Source organism: Orbicella franksi, chromosome 12 (genome assembly GCF_964199315.1).
Source record: "Orbicella franksi chromosome 12, jaOrbFran1.1, whole genome shotgun sequence".
Taxonomy (NCBI): domain Eukaryota; kingdom Metazoa; phylum Cnidaria; class Anthozoa; order Scleractinia; family Merulinidae; genus Orbicella; species Orbicella franksi.
The window spans coordinates 26,227,669-26,247,698 of NC_138156.1; the positions used below are offsets into that span (position 1 = coordinate 26,227,669).

General features: G+C 39.0%; 2 protein-coding genes across 3 annotated transcripts; both read right to left on the reverse strand.

Moving 5' to 3' along the window:
• Positions 1-284: 284 nt before the first annotated feature.
• On the reverse strand, positions 285-4,374 carry LOC145462350 (uncharacterized). The gene is made up of 5 exons (XM_081445843.1): positions 4,312-4,374; positions 2,997-3,159; positions 1,795-1,911; positions 970-1,044; positions 285-657 (listed from the first exon to the last, which is right to left on the reverse strand). Exons 1-5 carry the CDS (start codon positions 4,372-4,374, stop codon positions 425-427), a joined length of 651 nt encoding a protein of 216 aa, XP_081301969.1. The 3' UTR covers positions 285-424.
• On the reverse strand, positions 3,667-19,955 carry LOC145463871 (mitochondrial sodium/calcium exchanger protein-like). 2 transcript variants are annotated; one of them, XM_081447663.1, is made up of 17 exons: positions 19,305-19,955; positions 16,101-16,259; positions 15,345-15,397; positions 14,155-14,212; positions 13,863-13,977; positions 11,523-11,690; positions 10,623-10,745; positions 9,979-10,143; positions 9,797-9,883; positions 9,079-9,212; positions 8,643-8,775; positions 7,641-7,762; positions 6,937-7,014; positions 6,643-6,718; positions 6,363-6,443; positions 6,045-6,109; positions 3,667-5,598 (listed from the first exon to the last, which is right to left on the reverse strand). In XM_081447663.1, exons 1-17 carry the CDS (start codon positions 19,566-19,568, stop codon positions 5,416-5,418), a joined length of 2,064 nt encoding a protein of 687 aa, XP_081303789.1. In that variant the 5' UTR covers positions 19,569-19,955; the 3' UTR covers positions 3,667-5,415. The 2 variants fall into 2 exon arrangements, with proteins under 2 accessions (XP_081303789.1, XP_081303790.1); XM_081447664.1 differs by lacking the exon at positions 9,979-10,143.
• Between the last annotated feature and the right edge of the window lie 75 nt (positions 19,956-20,030).

Below are 20,030 nucleotides of genomic sequence, written 5' to 3' on the forward strand. Positions count from 1 at the left end.
GGAACAAAGATGGTTAAGGATGGAGAAGATTAACCACGGATTGCAAACGACGAACTGAACTTGAAAAATTTAGGCTAAACTTTTCAAGATGCGCTAGCCATGATGCAAGCTCCTTTAATCCCTCCGTTTAACTTTAAGGTCTAGTTTTAACTCTGTGGCAGTCGCATGGTGTTTTTTAAAAAGCTGTATGAAGTTTTCTTTAATTGAAGAGGTGATATTTATTTAGGTAAAGTGTTCTAGATATATTGTGTCATGCCTGCGTTAAAAAGCAACTGTTTGAAGAGAGGCGTGGTGATATTGTTGTACAATGTGACAAAACACCCGGTCACTACTCTAGAATGAAAAGAGATTTTTTTATTATAAATTAGCAAGAATAATTATCATGTTACAACCTTGCATTCAAAACGAAGAACCATCAAAATGCTCAGTTCTTGGAAACTTTCCTTATTCGTGATTTTCCTGGTGGGGACGGGGTGGTGCCAAGATTTTTACTGTCCCCTCTGGAGGTGGTGTTAGATTCTGCTCTGTTACGCCCAGCGCTTGGCATGCTACGGAGTTGCTTTCGCATTTTTGAGACATTGTTCCATATTGACTCCTTTCTGTTTCCAGATTTGGGTTTGGAATCGGAACAAGATTTCGAGAGCGTCTCCAAGCGAGCTGTAGAGAAAAGTTAAAAAAATCAATTGTCAAATGTATTTAGCACTGTTGTGCTAATTGGGGACTGTAAATAATTATACAAATATTGCAAATATTGCAGTTGGGTATTCACACAACGCGGTCGATGAGTTGAACTCGGGACTACCGAGAACAAATCCAGATAGCTGTAGAGAGGAGGATTTGAACCAGAGACCTCCTGATTTCAAATCCAGCTCCCTAAACCACTCGGCCACACCGCCTCCACTCATATAGAGAACAATAGTCAAGCGTTTTCCGTCAGTCAATCATCTGTTTTGAAAGTTAAGAACTCACCTAGAAGTTTAGGATTGGATCTCTCCAGGTCATTCAACAGCGCAGTATAGGTTGTTGGCTGATCACCTTGTCCTTCTGTGTAAAAACGCCAAAGAGAATTTGATTTGTAACGGACTCGGTGGATAGGTTTGTTACGTTACTTTCAAGTGGAACTTTGCAATCTGTGTACATAAAAATTCTAAAAAAAAGACATTTAAAACAGATCTAAAAAGTACTTCAAAAGAGAACTACTAAATTTTCGACCGCCGCCTTCGGGCTTGACTTGCAAATATGCAAGTTTGGCCCTCGTCCACACTACGCCGGAGAAATTTGAAAACGAGCAATCACTGAGAACAAGAAATCACATGATTCGCGTGACGTCATCGTTTTCGAAAAGCTCCGTTTTCAAAACGTTTTCCGTCCACACCACAACGCAAAGCCAGAGATTTCAAATTCCTTTTGAAGAGCATTTTCGACAAGCTCCGTTTTCGTGACGGACTAGAGTGGACGGAAGGCTTGACCGTAGTGCGTGGCGTAGTGCGAACGGGGCCTGAAAGACGTAGAGCCAAGCATGACGTTTACGGCAGACGGCAAACGGCAAAGATTACCTCTGATTTTTTATTCTTTTCTTGTAATCCTTTACTACATCACACAAAATAGAAAAACGTCTCTTAGTATTCACCACAAATACAAATATTTTCACTCTACTGTACAGACAGCTGAAGACAGACAGCAAAAGTTTGCTCGCTGTCCCCCAGGGAGGTGACCAGTGATGTATTAACTCTTGGGAGGGGTGCTCTTTTTTTAGATCTGTTTTAAACGTTTTCAAAAATATTTAAAACTTACTTTCCACCTTTATAAGCACAAATACTTCTCGTCCTTTTAGGAATCTGTGAGCATACTGGGTTGGATACTCGTGTAAATTTTTAATGTCACCATCTTCATCTGATAAGTCCAAGGTTACTACATGGTCAATAAAGAAAAAGTGTGTCAGACAGAATTTAAGAATTATTCGTGAGTTGCAAGCTCTTCTTTCGCTACCCGTGAGACACGCCATATTTGTTCAGTCATGAATTTCGCGAGCTAGCAACAGAGGTCAGCATGAATTGGCCTAGGCTCGATTTCCGCACGATCTACCATCCTCTCGAGAGGAGACTTCGGGGAGGCTTCGGGGAGGAGCGCGGGCTCATTTCCCGAACATTGGCTGGTAATCGAGCCTAGAATTGGCTGCACGACAAAATTCCAATTAAGATATTAAGATATTTTTGCACAATTTAAAGATTTTGCTGCTCTAGATCCCGTTTTATCTGACCGAAATATCCCATTTATTTTTACATTAATATGTCCAATATCCCGACAATCCCCCATGGGGCCTCAGTATTGTATTATCATTTATTTACTTAGTTTCTTCGTTCATTCATGAGAGTATTCCTAGTATGATGATTACTGCTTATGCGCTTTTGAATGTCTCCATCTCCACTGTTTCTTTTTTAAAATATTCAGTTGATTATTTGTTACGGAGAAAATTGCAATAAAACCATCGGACAACGACAATGACGTTGTTACCTAGCAACATCTCGAAGACAACCCCAGCAAGTTCTGTACACAACTCTTACGGAACCGGGCAATTTAAAACAAGTCAGCCATTAAGTTTCTTCAGCGTTGAATATTGCCTGATAGCCTTTGGAATCAATTTCGGACAGTTAGATTTTGGGCTCTTTCCGTGGCAACTTCAAGTAATTATTATTTGTCGGGTTGTACCAATTTCTAAATACCAACGAACATTGCTGCTATCGACGTAATTTGTCGACCTGAGTAAGCGAGAAAGCTCTGAGCGAATTAAAGCGCTATTGTACCTCCCCAGGCCCTAATCTTTTGTGCCAAACACAGGTTGTGACGATATTTACTCGGCACTGCGTATAGGTTCACTTAAACAAAAGCTCATCGCTAATTGCTCACTAAACATCGCTTCACACCTTGTTTCAGTAGAGCAGTGTCACGAATAAGGAGTTCAATAGCATAAATAGACACAGCATAAGGTAACATACTTCCCTTCTGGCACCCACATCTTCTTCTTAGGTTGTCCAACAAATTTACCGTCACACAATTTGGATTAAACAATTCCTCTTCGTTGTCTACGATTAGAACAAACTGTAAACTAATTCGCACTGAAAACGCCTCCCAATCAAAACAATACTCAGTCTGTCGTAACTACAAACTTACCTCCAAACTTGACGGTTATGAAAGACATGACATGTCCTTGAGTTAACCTCGAACTTCACAGTTGTTTTCTAGAACGAAGTTGAGCTCTGCTGGACTTTTCGAGAATCATGCTCTTTGTTACTAATCCCAAGGGAACAAATTTTAGTATATTTACTTCCATAACAAAAGTCTTTTTTGCAAAACACATCTTTAATTAAATGCAGCTTGAAAACAAGTGACAATGAGCTTTGTTAATTCAAAAGAATCTTTTAAAAATATTTTCGACGTAACACTCTCCAGAGTTGACTTATGGGTTGTCTGATATTATTCGTCTGATATTTTGCTTCCAACTCACGAACAACTCCTTCAAAATCGGTCAGTGTAGAACGCAGACTGCGGACTGCAGACTGAGGACCGGGGATAAAATGCACACTGAGGACGGTAAAATGCAGACTGCAGACCAGGGGTAAAATGCAGACCCAGGGTAAAATGCAGACTGCAGACCAGACCAAACTCAAACAAGTTTCTACATAGAAAAAAAGACATCTTTATTTTCTTCTAAAAAAAGTTGAATACCCTTTTGAATTCTGATTACAAAACAACTGTAAACATTAGCCATTGAAATTAAAATTTCAGTGTATCGAATACGAATATTGCTTTCAGATTTCACGGTTGTGGATCTGACGTTAAAAATATATCTGCTTGATAACATTATTTACATAATTGCTTTTGGAAGTTTCAGATTAAAAAGGTCATCAGACTTCATATAAGATTATTCTCCTGGCATAAGCAAGACATTTTAAACAAATTTAAACTATGATAAAATGTTAAAGTGGGAATTAAAATTAATCTGTTACTTAAACTTAAATTTTCTATTTACAAAATTGTGTTTATAGTACATAGGTTCTGACAGATTTCCCGCGCGTAACATTTGGCGGGTAGTTCCACTATACAATTGTAAACAATTATTGGATGAGGTTTTTGTGATATCCAGAATAATCAAGGTCGAGGTAGGGGTTATCAGCCGATGCCGAAGGCTGAGGCTGATAACCCTTACGGAGACCTTGATTATTCTGGATATCACAAAAACCGAATCTAATAATTGTTTTATTATACATTGAACGAAAAAAATTAAAGTCATGTTTTTGCTTCTTTACTGACGGCAAGCAACACAAAGCGCGAGAACTTGACATCATTACCCGTGACTTTGAGTGTCCTTGACATGATTATTATATAATCTGCAGAGATGACGTCACTGGCGCTGATTTCGAAAATTCACTGTACGCTTTCGGCCAATCAGAAAAGAGATAGTGAGTTCAGTGTATAATAATATTAGGAAGATAAGTGACCACGACGTACTCTAGAGTCATTTACTTTGTTTATCACAGTCAAAACTGTTACCAAACTGAATCTGGGACACAACGATAAATTTGAAATAAAAATTGAAGAGATTAGTCGTCGCAGTTCACGTTCTCCTGACATGCAGAATTTGGTCATTTCACGTTGCTGTTTTGCAGAGGACGGAAAAGAAATGTACCAAGAATGATAACGCACACGTGTGTGCACTGCCATTGTTCTGCTCATTAAACCTTTTTGTTTAGCGATGTTCCAGTTGCAGCTGCCGTCCTGGTTTTCTTAGGTCCCATCCACACTACTCCAGAGAAATTTGAAAACGCATCAAATGTTTTCCGTCCACACTACGCCGGAGAAACTTGAAATCGCAACAATCAGCGGCCATTTTGCATTTGTGTTTGAGTAAAACTCGGCAGGGGAATATCACGACTATCGTGACGTCATCGTTTTCGAAAATCTTCGTTTTCAAAATGTTTTCTTTTTACACGAAAACGCAAAGCCGGCGTTTTCAAATTCCTCCGGTTTGCAGAACATCTTCGAAAAGCTCCGTTTTCGTGACGGATTAGTGTGGACGGAGGAGCTAACCGGAGAAACAAAGCTGCGTTTTCAAATTCCTCTGGCGTAGTAAGAAGGGGGCCTTAACTAAAAACAAACTCACATAACAACAATGTTTTCATTCAATTTTGACGACTTCACCGAAATCGGTTGTGTTGGAAAGCAACGATAATTTAATGAATAATCCGAATGAAAAGAGGTCGCTTAACGTCGCTGACTGAAATTAAAAGAGTGACACAAAGGCTTTCACAGAAGCTTTTGTGGTGTCCAAGATCCTTAACTACTTTAGCAGTTTCACTGAAGAAGTTCTCAAGTAAAACAGAGACCCCACCGTACCCTGGCCGAGTCTGACAGGCATCAGATGTGTTTAATTTCGGCTGCTATAGACACTACTAGATAAGCTACATAAAGAACTATCAGGTACACGCCATACATCCGGGGTACTTTGAATCCCATCAAAGGAATTATGATGGCTGACGAGCTGAGACTGGCAGCTAGAAATCCCGCGGAGATCTGGTACTGGTGAAATCTGTGACGTAACTAAAGAGAGACAGAGGTGTTAAAGGAGCTCAGTCACGGAACTTTGAGTTATTTTGCCGGCCACGTACAAAATTACCTTTAAATGGAAGGAAACCTGAAAATAGTAGTTTGCTAAGATAGAAAAACACCAAAGAGATAATAATAAACCATAAAGGAGCAAGGATGGTTAAGGATGGAGAAGATTAACACGGATTGCAAACGACGAACTTGACAAATTTAGGCTAAACTTTTCACAACGCAGCTCCTTTAAGATGTCATGTTTTGAATCGTCTCCGGGTATAGGGTACCTTTGTAGTAACAGACGCCTTATTAAACAGCTCTCTAAAAAGATATTTTTTCTTAACATAAGACACTGTCTATTTCTCAAAAGTGATACAACTAGTTTTAAAGCCCACATCTGAAATGCAGACTGCTAGTTAATATTTTAATGAGCGTTAGATACTTACAGATATTGCATGCCCGCGTGTTACCGTTCCTACAGTACATGATAGGCCGATACCTAGTAACATATCTGGAGAGAAGTTAAGAAATCACTTTCACCCTAAAACTTGCTACAGTGCCTCTCAAACAATCAGTCCTCAAGACTTCAATCAGCTTGTCTGCTTTCCATTTCCAGATAAATCATACCAGGCTTAAATGTCCGCTTTTGCGTTCCATTTAGAATGAGATTTAATAATTCTCACAACCCAACTGCTTGACTTTAGTACAAAAGGCGAGGAGAAATTAGCAATGAATCAGTAATACTGCCGGAGATCAAAGGATACTGAGTAAAGGACCTCCAAAGCAGGCTGACACGGCCATGCGAGAAAATCCTTGTCTTGCCATAGCAGTGTTAGATATTAAGTCTGCAAAATAAGCAAACGCAAGTTGAGCTATGAGCAGTTCCTCTTTTCTCTTAGTTCGTCGCGCGAGAAGCTTAAATATAGAAGTCAGAGGGGAGAAACGCTGAAAACAGAACTGTCTCGCAGCCTTGTCATTTGTTTCTCTTGCTTTTTTTTTAATCTGATCGTGTTATGGGAGCAGATTGAGAGAGACAATACTCACCACCAAGGCTGTTTCCCCAGGCAAGGAAAGTTAGACCAAGAATTGCGTTACTTAAACCAAACGCGAAACCGAACGTCTGCAAATAAAAAAAACACGATAGAAATAACTTTGAAAAAGCCTCCTTGAGTTAAATGTTCTTAAGTTTGATTTCTTCTCGACTCCTATGGCTGCCGCTGCCTCTGTGTGAGCAACTGTCGGGCAGTGAAGGCTGGCGCACAGCAAGGATGCAATGAAGTCAAGGAACAATAAACAAGTGGTTCAAGAAGGAAAAATCTTTCACATTAACAACTGTACCTGAAGAAGGTTAACAATCTCGTTCGCCGTGGTGTAGATCCAGATTACAGATATCGCGAACGCCACGTACGCAAACAGCTGGAAGAGGGAGAGAGACAAACGTGTTAAAAGAAGTTATGAGACGAATTACAAACTCCTTTGTACTAAGGAAAACTTTGAGAAAAGTAAAAATTTTCCTGGAGGTAAAGGGATCAGGCCCCTGCTGTTCAAAGATTGGATTATAACGCTTTCCACGCGTTAGCCAAACCTAATAGTTGTTTTTTATTCACCGGTGAATACCATAGCATGCTTTGTACAAACGGGACACATGAGGAGGAGTCTTGGCTGGGATACTAGTCCATCCAACCATTCCACCATAATTTGCTAATATTACCCATGAAAGCAAAACATGTTCGAACATAAATTTCTCGATACACATTCCAATGCAATATTGATCATTATCTCTGCCTCATAATTTCCAATGCAGTAGTCGATTGAACCATGTTTTTACCTCAATATTTGAAAGATATTCGCCACTTAAGCAACAAGAAGAAAACTGTGGCGAGTCTCATCTCGCAGTCACTTGTGGAATCGTTTTCTGGGGACAAAACAAAAGACGTGAAGCCATCTTGTCCCTAGTAATGATCCCACAAACGAGTAAGAGATGAGATTCGCCACAGTTTTCTTCTCGTTTCTAAAGTGGCAAATTGCTGTGAAGTACTTACAAAATGACCCCATGGCTGTTTGTCACTTCTGGTTGTCATGGCGATCACCAGAGCTAGAACGATTCCTCCACACAGTGCCAACGCCCAGGCCGGAAACCGTCCAACAACCATAAAATTGCTGGCTTGAAGAAAGACATTATACTAACGTTATATTTTTTTGGCAAAAACGTTCATTCCGTTTTTCTCTTCTAATGAGTTGAAAGATTCAGAATTCGTCACTTATTAACTAAGAATTCACCTAAACGTCTTTCAACGAGTTGACAAGCCCAGAGCTGTGCTTAAATCTAGCTTAATGGGAAACCACGCTACTTTGAGTAGTAGTTCCTCCCCCTGGACAGAAAGTTAGCCCATTTCACGCCCGAGGTGGGGGGGGGGGGGGTATGCTCGTCGTCTCGTTTAGGGGAATAAATCAAGGATTCTGGTCTCACTTAGGGTGTACATGACGAAACGCCACTATTTTTGTTGTCAAAATATCTTTTAGGGTACACTCGCAGAAGTAATAATAAAAGAAACGATCTTATTTCCGCTTTTACGCTCGATTTCCATCGTTCTCTCGAGTCCGGTGTACTAGTGCAGGCTTCTTTTTGAAAAGTGCTCGACCAGAGACGAGCGTACTAACCATGAGGCCTCCGCGCCTCCCACGTTGGTTGTACGTACCAGCCTCTAGTACATCAAGTTATGTACTTAAGGTTGAAGTACAGTTAGCCTGGATAGCAAGCATACCCTTACGAAGAGCTTTTCCGCATTCTGGCTGCGCGTAAATTGGAGCGAGAGCAAAAAAATTGACGAAGCAGGGGGTGGTGGGGCGAGAGAGCGAACGCTTGCCCGCGAACACCTCGATTTTGAAAAACGCCCACTGGTTTTCACGGTTTCCTCGCTCACGCCACCACCCCCTGCTTCGTCAATTTTTTGCTCTCGCTCCAATTTACGCGCGGTCAGAATGCGGAAAAGCTCTGTACGGGACCGCTTGCTACGCAGGCTAAAGTACAGTTCAATACTAACCTTTTGTTACCATGACACTGAAGACTGGCATTGTTATGCAATGCAGGACATTCAGCCACTTGTTCCAATTATGCTGCTCTTTGTCGTAATCCACAACTGGTACAGTGAGATTCAGACAAAATACTGCAGGAGCCTGCAACCAAAATTCCAGCCTCAGTTAACATGCAGCTCTGTTTGCACAGTGAATAGGCCATCTCCGAGTTGCTCTTTGCCTCTGTGTAAAAACAAATCTTCGTGCGAAACCACTGACTTGTTATAAAAATTCCTCATCTGTAAGTTCATTCCTCATTTTCATAAAAAGGTTTTGAACGAAGACTCGTTTTGAAACAGAGGCAGAAGGCAACTCCGAAATGGCCTGTTTCAACCCACCACAAGAGAGGACTCAGACCCAGATCCCACCCTACACCTCGCTATGGTTCTAATAAGAATTGCTTACCTTCACAATCAAAAAGAATCTCCAGAAATAATTGCTTCTACACCAGTCTTCTCGGTCAATAGGTTCTAGGCCCTGCAGGAATTTTCTGCATGCACTAACTTGACGTCTACTACCCAGAAGAGGTAATTCCTCATCTAAAAGAGAAAGATCCTTTATTATTATAAAAATTATGGCTCGCTTGGTGAGCGGGCAAGATGAACAAAATCCTGGGTTGTGATTGGCTACTTGAGTGGGGGAGATGGTGCTATCTTGCCTACTCAGGATTACCGGATTTACTGACCAAGCTTGTTAGGTCAAGATGGCTGAGCGTTGGCCCGTTCCGTTTGTGTGTTTACGGACCTCGACTCCATCTCATTCCATAAACATGCAAAAAAAAAAAAAAAGCTTGGCCAACCAATATCCAGCCATTTTGACCTCACACTTGGTCTATAAACCACACATAATCATCCATAACTAACTTTATTTACAAGAGCATCACTGCCAGCATTGTTTCCAACAATAATTAACATATAACTATATGTTTTGCTCTGGCCTGTCTTTTGAGTTTTTTTTTTTAAATTCCTTTCAACTGCTCCTTGAGTACTAGTTACAAAATTTTCAAAAAGGCTTGAAGCAACCAAAGAAGCAAACTTCCAAATTGACTAGAGTTAATTTTAGAGAAAATGGGGTGGGTTATAAAATTGACAGACTGACAACATTTGATTACTTTGAATTATACCTGAAAGTACAGATTCTTGTCTGGCAGGAATTGGAGCACTGTGAATGGCTGGAGCAATCAGTGTTTTTTCTGTAGCAAAAAGAGCATCTGCAACATAGGAGAGGCCAAAACCCTGTTTAGTGTTTTACAAAGCCTTCAGTAGCTATAAATAACTAAATGTTAAAAGTGGATCAACCAGCTACCTGAAACTCTGTTGTGAGGTTCATGCGTTCTTGTGTCTTGATGCTCGATGTCAGTTGGTTCCTCAATCACAGAAATGATGGATTCAGCACTTATGCCCCTCACTGCATTCAATAGGTTTCTTGCTCTAACTTGACCCTCTGATTCAAAATAGTCACCAGTGGATTCTGTTTAAAGACATGCCATAAAAGTAGCAAGGTCTATGAATAAGCCGGTGGTAGGTTAAGAAGTAATGTTAAAGGTTTAAAAAATGACCTGAAAATGATCTTGGAGTTCACAAAAGTATGAAAGAAATTAGGGACTTTTGAAGCAGAAACAGATTACAGGTACATTACATTAAAAATGATGTCAACAACTACATGCAAAATAAAATGGATGACGCAAGTTGCAGCTGGAAATTGGTCACCTGCATGTGACATTATCATATTGTTTAAGCCTTGAAGCTCTTTTCATGAAAATCGTGATGTACTTGTAATGCATTCATTGTCACAATCATATGATGTTGTCTAAAGCTAGGTAATATAATTTTATGAGTGAAAATGCAACTGTGAAATGCACACCGTGTCTCCTTGCCCTTCAAATGCAAATACACACCGAATAAGAAAATAAGCTAGTTTAAGGACTACAAATTAAATCATAAACACACCTGACTGTCCTGATTCTGAGGATTCAGGGGTAATTTCAACACGCACTTTTCTTTTGCATCTTTGGTGGATGTAATGGCCAACAATGACCACAAAAATGTAAGCTACATAAAATACTATGAAACCTATAAAAAGAAAAAAAGAAAAACAATCCGTTACCCTTAGTAATCGTAGTTATGGAGTCAATTTAAAGCTGTTTAAGACTCTGAAAAAATCTCTCTCGTTGAACAACTATCCTCTAAAACAGCAAAAAAGCTAAAGTTGGTGAACCAGTTCTGTTTGAGCCAGCTGTGTTTGAGCAATGAGTTCTGCAACTACTGAGATTTAGAAAACAAATGTTATCTTTGATCACATGTGACAATTAATATTATTTAACAATTTATTATCAGAATTTAGTCCAAGAGTCTATGGAGGTCTCAACAAGTAAGCAATTCACGTTAGCCTGTTCCAGGCTTTCAGTTGGTTGGGGGCCATGCAGTGAAGGGAAGAAAAACAAAAAAACGAAGGGAGACTAACACTGACTCTGACAGGACTTGTACACATACCCAAACAAACCCAAGCAACAATGAATCAGTTTACCATCAATATTATTTTATTTATACTCTGTCTCTTTTGTTATTGAGGACCCAAGCATATGACAGATGAGTCTCCAACTAGAATTATAGGCATGCAATGTGTGCAGAAAACCTCATCATTGCAGCCCTTCCATAGCACTAATTGGGCCTAGCTATAATAATATATGTAGTATATGTGGTACTAAAGTAACATGTACTCTTGCTGCAGCACCAGTCATTGCACTGCAATCCTCAAATGAGAGTCACCATGACACAGCCAGTGCTGGTGAACTAGGCCTATGTGCAAAAGTAAATGGTCAGTCCACCAGGGGACAACGTTTGTTGCACCTATTGCCTCTTCCAAAGTTATGTTTTCTTTATAAAGTGTGATGAACGTCCATGAGACTGCTCCCAGGTAGAATAAAACATCCCTGGTGAATGGACGAGTCTTCAGTGTAACAGTTGAGACAAAGGATACGACACCAACCACAACTGTTGTCACAAACATACCAGCACCTGAAACATAAAAATATAAGATTTTTAACAACATCTAACAATAATAAGTACGATCAATAACGTTACCATGTTCTAAACAAGTTTGACAAGTAACTTAAAAAAACTTTTCAGGATAAAAAGTAGCGATCTTAAAACATGACTTTTCGGTGAGGACATGTCACCATTATCAAAATAATGTTAATTATTGTAAGTCCAGTAACATTATATAAAGAAAGTGTGAAACTACATTACAGTAAAATTGAGATGCAGGAAAACAAAAGAATGCAGCGACATAACTAACAAAAACAAAAGGATATCGCTACTTTTACCCTCAAATGTTTCTCCAAATTTAACAACCATTTGTTACTTGTTAACTCTTTACCCCCTAAGAGTGCAAATTGGCACACAAGGTCATAAATTTGTGAATATTTGATAGATTTCTATGAATTTTTGCCATGAAAATTGTCTTGTAAAGATCTGCTCATTTTTGACCCCCTCCCATCCAAGACATGGTTGATCACCCCCAGAAGTTTTTAGTTCCTTTTTCCGTATGCAAATGGAATGCAAGACTTGCTTCATATCAAGCTATGCACTAAGAGCTGCTAAATAAGCTAAAGTTTAGGGGTATACCTAATATAGTAGAAGATTGACACATTTTCAGTCATTCATTTTTGCATTTTAAAGCAATTTCTCTCAAAATGTCTACCTCCTTCATAGCTGCTGATGTCAATTCTTAAATAAGCTGATTAGTGGCTTTCAAATGGCATATTGTACACAGCCAGGGTGTCTTTATTTGCCAATTTGGGAAAAACTACCGCTCGCCTTAGGGGGTAAAGGGATGAACACACAAGAAAGCCACACAAAACATTTGGCAGTAAAAGGGACTAAGGTTGTTGGGTGCTCCTTGGGGTAAATAGCATGGAAGCAATACACCCCGCAAAGTGAAGGTAAAGGGGGGTGGCAGCAGCACACCCCACGAGTAATGGACAAGCCAACAAGTGTAGCACATGCTACACCTCGTGATAGCATGTAAACTACAAGGGATGAGTCAACGAGTGTGGTGCATGCCACACCTGGCTAATGACTAAGGCTATGGTGGGGTCAGGACACCACCCAGCCTACTATGTGCAAAGCTAAGGAGCAGGTGTGCACCCAGACCTGTAGTCCAACTTTATTGAATGAGGGGAGTGTGAGGTGGGAAAAAAAATGCAGAATACAGTACGCAAGGATACTATAGTGTTGAACACACAGCAACAAATGTGCTGTATAAAATGCATACATGCAAACATGCAACTATTGATAAAGGCCTGACAAGGCATAAGTTGTATCAATTACACGATGTAACATCACATTCTTGTTTTGAGGTTTGTAAATTAAAGCAACCACAACCATAGTTATAAGTATGATAAGACATAATTTTGTATCAATTACAGCATGCAATTACGGCATTTCTAAACTCCTTGCATAGCTTCCAAGTTAAGTAGTTCATTGTCTAACACAACAATAATAATAATTGTTAGAGCAGTTTTGTGTAATAGTAAGACAGTGTCCCTTGTGTTATAGAGTTCAGGTGTTTACAACCGTTGAAGGTAACCCAATGATTGAGCTGCCATAATTACGTGACTAAAATATTGCATATATATTTGTATCGCTTCAACTCTAGTTTACAAATAACATTGCCCCTTTCGTTATCAGAACTCAAAAAAAAAAACTTAATTTATTTATCAGGTTAAAGGTAAAAAAAAGGGAATGATTTAAAGTCAGACCCTTTGTGAGATTTAGAGGATATTACATGGCCACATGCTGAGAATGACATGAAATTTCTCTCTGAGTATTAAAAAAAAATAAGAAGAGAATCTCCACATGACCATGATGTAATGTTCTATTAACACCAATGAAATACCAAACCATTTCACTTTTGCTGTGAAAGGTGCGGTTTATTTAATACGTAACTGTATAGCAAACAGTGATCTTTTCATGTGTGAAGATAACAATAATTGTTATTTTCATGTGTGAATATAATTATTTTTTGTACGAAAGCTCACCTGGTATTTCACTGGTGTTTATATAATAAATAATATATATCTGATGAACCAATATTCAAGTCTACACTGTCGTGAAGAACATAAACTAAAACAAAAAACTTAATGTCCACTAAACACTGCTCAGTATATTTGTAGCTGCACAACTTACCAAAAAGAGCCTGCATTCCAAGTTGTACTTCATTTGGATCTCTGGTGTTAGAAAAGGCTGCCAGAGAACTAAAAATGTCAGGAGCACCATTCCCAATGGCTAGAAATGTAACTCCCTTGGGGTTACACTACAGTCAAGGAAATTGAATTCCACGATATGGAGTAAGATATCAATATTAATATTAAAATAACATTTCAATATTTAAACAGATATATTCACCTCCAATGGTGCTTGTGCATCACCAACAGAAAATCACCCCACGAAAGCACCATACAGTACATTAAAAGGATACAGCAATATTCTGACTAAGTCGTAATGTTTTGGAAATCACTTGCAAGGAAGGACAGAAGCTACAGGGAAATACATAACAATAATATTATAATACAATTAAAACATTACCAACTGAAAATGATTGTGATTATGCTGCAACAAATCAGCAGTGGGTCTAGACCTCTCTATAAAAGAGTGTTGTTGTTATTTCACTTGAACTGGAAGTTAGTCAGCAAATATGACCTAAAACCTTCTGGAATGTTCTGTTTCTCGATGTAATGTTCAAATTTATAGAAACCCTGCAACAATGCTATTTAATTCTTTAGAGAAGCTTCTGGAAATTCTGGGTGTACTTGTATATATAAGAGCATGAGTCTTGTCCATAAGACAGCAATGAAAAATGTAATGAAACTTTAAGTGTTGCTGAGTACTGTACGTAATCCCAGAAGTTAAATAACCCAGTTTGTTACTGTTACAGACGATCCAGCTGAGTTCTGTATGGGAACAACCCTGCTCTGCACTGACACACCTTACATCCTCCTTCCCTTTGGCAGCATTTTGTACCAATTAGGTAAACTAGTACAGTGTTAAAGGATGAAGCCCAGAAACTGTTCCTGCCCTTGTTGATTTTCATCTTAAATTAAATGACGACCCAAAAGGTACCAAAATTTGTGGCCTTATAATAAGTAATTCCTCCAATTTGCAATAAGGGGAGAGAGTGCGAGGGGTAGGATTGTATGATGCCTAAGAACTTTACATATCTCTATATATTACTTAATAAAGTAAGTATATTGTCCCTACGATTAGTACTAGTGTAAATGAAGGAGTATGGTGCATGGATTTGGGAGAAGAAACGACTGCATTGAGACAAAGCCTCAAGCCCTTTTCTGCCACACTGCCTTTTTTGCTGGCCTAGCTAAGTTCTCAGGGATAAACAACATGGTGCATGTGGAAAAGAGAGTGCTTATAAGTCTGATGCAAATTACTTTAATTTATTATAATTTGCACAGAAAATGTATGTAATGCATCTAAAGATGTTAATTAATAATACATGTATGTTATCTGGGAAAAAAGCAGTAAAACAGCGAAAAAAAAAAAGTAATAATTTAAAATTAGCTACTTCACATGAAAAGAGATCAAGTCAGATTGGACTACATCCGTAAAACTAATAATTATTATCAATGGTACTGTAATTTTAATTTATCAACTTACTAGTCATCTGCCGTCAATCCAAGAGTGATGAAGAGGAACACCAACCATAAAAACTAACAAAAGTGGTTGGAAACATAATTACCTAAATGTAAATTTTTGGTTGAGGCTTGAGTTAAAATAATCATTTCTAGTTTAAACATTAGCATTTGCTGGTTTTTGGTGGATAGCATTTATGGAATAAGAAAGATGAAATAGTTAAAAACTTCAAGAGATCAGTTATAACTTATCCCTACATGAACTAGCAGGACTAGCATTCTTAAGGACGGTGCCTTCTAAATACAAACTAAGGTTTTTGGGCCAGATTAGGACCATGCGGAAAAAGTAGATCTTTGCGAGGGCTATTGGAATCCAGAAAGAAAAATGGGGGGAGGGGGAGGGGGAGGGGGAGGGGGAGTACTAATATAGCCCTCTTTTTACAAAAAAAACCCCTTAAAATCCAAATAATTTTTGCGGGGTTCCTGGTGTTCTTGAGCTTGCTTTGGATAGATTTCCCAAATTAATCACCAAGAGACTCATGTTTCGAAAAATTTGGTCACGTGATTAATTTACTGCTGAAAAAATAATATTATTAACCAAAATATAAGAGGAAATTCCCCCTTCTCTTGTTGTAGTAAAAGAGGTTCATTAAACTGAACCCTTACTTTGAGTACCTCTCAATTTGCCATTTGCCAATTACATATGATAATTATGATAAATATATCATAATTTGTGACATTATTATAATCTTTTAGCTCTAATCTTACAGTATTAACATACCAGTAAGAAAAATGCAAGAGGAACAAGATTTGTAGGAAACGAACAATATGGAATCTGTATGTATTGAATAAATCCTTCAGACATCTCACAACTATTAGTTGACTTGACAAAACGGCAGCGATTTTCTGAGCCATTTAAATGGTGCAAAGAGGAACATTCCTGCAATATTATCATGAAATAAAAAATCAGTCACATCTTACCTATGTGGGTATTCATTTCCAGTCTGGAATAAGTGCTATACATAGTGAATATTTATGTAAGATGATGTCACTGAAGATAGTCCCCCATTGCAAGGTTTTAATCCCTAAGAGTTAATTATAAATTTGCTGGCACCCAGTTGTATGGGTTATTACAGAAAATATCCATACCACACCACAGGCAGCATAGGGGGGGGGGGGGACGGGGGGGAGTAACGCAGTTTGGAATTTCAAATGCATGGGGCGGGGTGGTGATTCAGCTCTGAATTTCCAGACGGGGAAGACTGCAAAAGCTTCACTTGAAACTTTTCCAGTTTGTAAATCAAGCATGAACCAACAGCGGAAGCAGGATAAAGATTGATCAGGCGGGTGTTAGCAAACACACCGATTAGTGAGCGGATGGTTTGTGCAGCGAGCTCCACATTGAAGAGGCCTTAAAGTTGAAAAAAGTAGTCAATAGATTAATAAAATATCAAACAAGTCTGTGTTTCTTTCCGATCTAAGATTGTCAACGACCTTGTTGAATTGTGTGCAAAAACCCTGCACCAGTCTCTCTTTTCCAAATGGAATGCCTGACAGATTTGTAGGTTGCATTACTAGTGGTCAGTGCAGTTACTCAATGAACGAAATTTACAATATTGCGGGCGACGGGATATCGTGAACTTTACTTTTGTCTTCCACTGGCATCAATATGATCATACTCTCCTGAAAATATGAAGCTAATGAACTGAAAACAAAGTTTGCTTTGGTGGTAAGCAACTTAAAGATAACACTTAGGGGAGAAAACTATGGTGTACTTTATTAACTGTTCATAACAAACTTAAGTTGCTTGTTTGCTTGACCAAAAATTGTGAGCAGAATTTTCTTGGAGTGGGGAGAAAGCACAAGTTTCCCATTCGTTAGAAGTTTTAGGCAGTCAAACGGATTGCCAAAGGGTCTGAAAAAAGAAATCGGAAATTCCGGAGGGGAGGAGGGGTTAATGATTTTGGAATCAGAGGGCATGGCGGGGTTAAGAGCATTTTGGAATTTCCAAAGGCAAGGGGGGGGTTAAAATATTCATCCACCCATGGTAGGGTATGGATATTTTCAGGAATCACCTTATACATGGGCGAAGAGAGGCACTGTGAGAGTAAAAGTGTCTTGGCCATTTAGGGAAACAACACAATGACCCTGATTAGGGCTTGAACTCGGACTGCTCGATCTGGAGTCCTGCACTGTTATATAAATCTTCATAATATCATAACACTTTTTAGACCACGCCATAGAAAATACTGCCAATCAGGATCAAGTTTGGAGAGCCATTGTATACCGTTTGACAGTGTAATTTAAATCCAACCTTCCTGTCAAGTGCTGCACATATATTTTGTAATGATTGTGTAATGGGTACTATATTTCCTATGGCATGGTATAAAATAGTTATGGAACACTCTCTCATGGTAATTTCCATGGAATATATCCCACTTGTCACTCAGCAGGGGTAATTTGCAGAACATCAAACCCCGAATGCTGAATGCACTGTTTGCTTGCAGTTAGTTTCACTTATATGTGCTTGCGGTTAGCTTTTATTTGTTGGACAGGGCCATATGCAATATAATGCTGTCCTTAACAAACAAAAGCTAACCGCAAGCAAACATGAGTGAAACTACTAAACCACAAACATTTGGCATTCGGCATTCTGCAAAATACCCCTGCTGCTTGTCACTTGTATTTCTTGCTATCAGCACACTCACCTAAAGGCTTGTGCATATACTGAGAAATTACAAGTGACTAGTGGGATATTCAACAGATACCACTCTAAAGCATTGCATAACTAGTATATATCAAAAATTATAACATAGAGAGGACCCTGCGTGCTCTGATTGGTCAAAAACCCATGTTTTATCGGAGTACAAAACATAAAGAACACTCGAGAAATGTAGAAAGCACTCGCCTGTGGCTCATGTTTTCTACATTTCCCTTGTGTTCTCAAATGCCCATTGTGTCTTATCACAGTGTAATACACAGCTTAGGCTTCTTTATTTGTTAATTACAATGGCGCTGTATAAAACGTAAAAAAACTTAAAGCGTGGATGACATGAAAAATAATTTCTGTCTATTTGAAAGGCCTTTCAAAATACTGAAGAATGGTGTTTTTCTTTTTGAAATATGGTTTTTCATTTTAGAGATATTGAAATTTTTCTATTATGTAAATTAGATCAGTGATGACGTCATAAGGTTTGCAACTATGAAGTGGTGAAATACTGAATAAATGATATCTCTGAAAATATTGAAGCAGTGTTCTTGAAACTTGGCACCACAAATGTGCATCACAAAAGAAACAAAATGGCACTCTTAGTCCTGTTGCCATGACAACAGTTTTGCCACTCATCATCAGTCCTCATCGCACCATTGGACGCATAAGGCCCTCACAGTCTCTCTCCAGCGCGAACGATGGGAGTTAAGACAATATTGGAACTGCGTCTGTTCCAAGCAGGACCCTTTGTCTCACTTTAGAGGTGCAAATGGGGATATTTGTTTTTTTGACAGAAAGAGACTGGAGCCGAAAGAGTTGTTATGGCAACCGCATTAAGGGTGTCATTTTGTTTCTTTTGTGATGTACATTTGTGGTGCCAAGTTTCAAGAACCCTGCTTCAATATTTCTACAGATATTGTTTATTCAGTATTTTACCATTTTTTAGTTGCAAACAATATGACATCATCACTACTCTAATTTGCATAATAGAAAAACGTCAATATCTCTAAGACGAAAAACCATATTTCAAAAAGAAAAACACCATTTTTCAGTATTTTGAAAGGCCTTTCTAGCAAGCGGAAACTATTTGTCATGTCATAAACACTTAAAAGAAGAAAGATAAACAATAAACAAATTATTGCTTCTTTCAAAACTACACCTGTACAGTACATGTGAATCCGTACATGCAAATATAAGCTTACGGCATAGGTAATAAATTAGCTACTAACTATTATATAATATCCATTTGAGCGAAAAGTACAATGTGCAACTTACTGATTTTGGGTGATCGTTCGTTCGTCCATCTGCATATTGTCTGAGATTGTCTGAAGACAGTTGTTGATCTGACTCCAGGCTGGAGTTGAAGTCCAAAAGCCTTCGATTTCCGCCATGAATGTTCACGACACTATAGCGATCCGGCGGGGGTACGTTACCTGTTGGTTGTGGCCGGAAATACCACAGAGCCCCTTGCAATGACAGGAGGGAAATAGTCAAGACAGCAGTCCCAGCAACTTTCAATGGCGATGACGGCATCGGCATCTTGCGAACTCTCTTCTTTGTGGCAAATTAAAGCGGAGAGGTTTCGACAATCATCAATCAAAGATTGTTTCACTTTCATAGAAGCAGCTATAAATGACAAGATGATTCGGATTTCACTTAACTACAAATTTCGTGAGTATCACATGCAACCGATTCGGAAGACGCGCTCAACAGAACACACAGTTGTGGACTGGAACGAGTGGATGATGAAATAATAGAAGGGTGGGGAGCGTGGGATCGCAATTCGCTCCACTTGCAAGACTACAGGTTATCCATTCATTTTGTTTGTAAAATTTAGCATCCTGTAAGGGTCTTGTTGTCTGATGGCGCAAATTCAACGCGTCCTCCCCCTCCCTGTAACTCCGGATTCGCCTATGCTAGTTTAGGGCGAGACAGGGGCGGGGGAGAACACTCTGCGACGCCTGGCACTTTTTGTGTATCTGAATCATCCAACAAAAAATG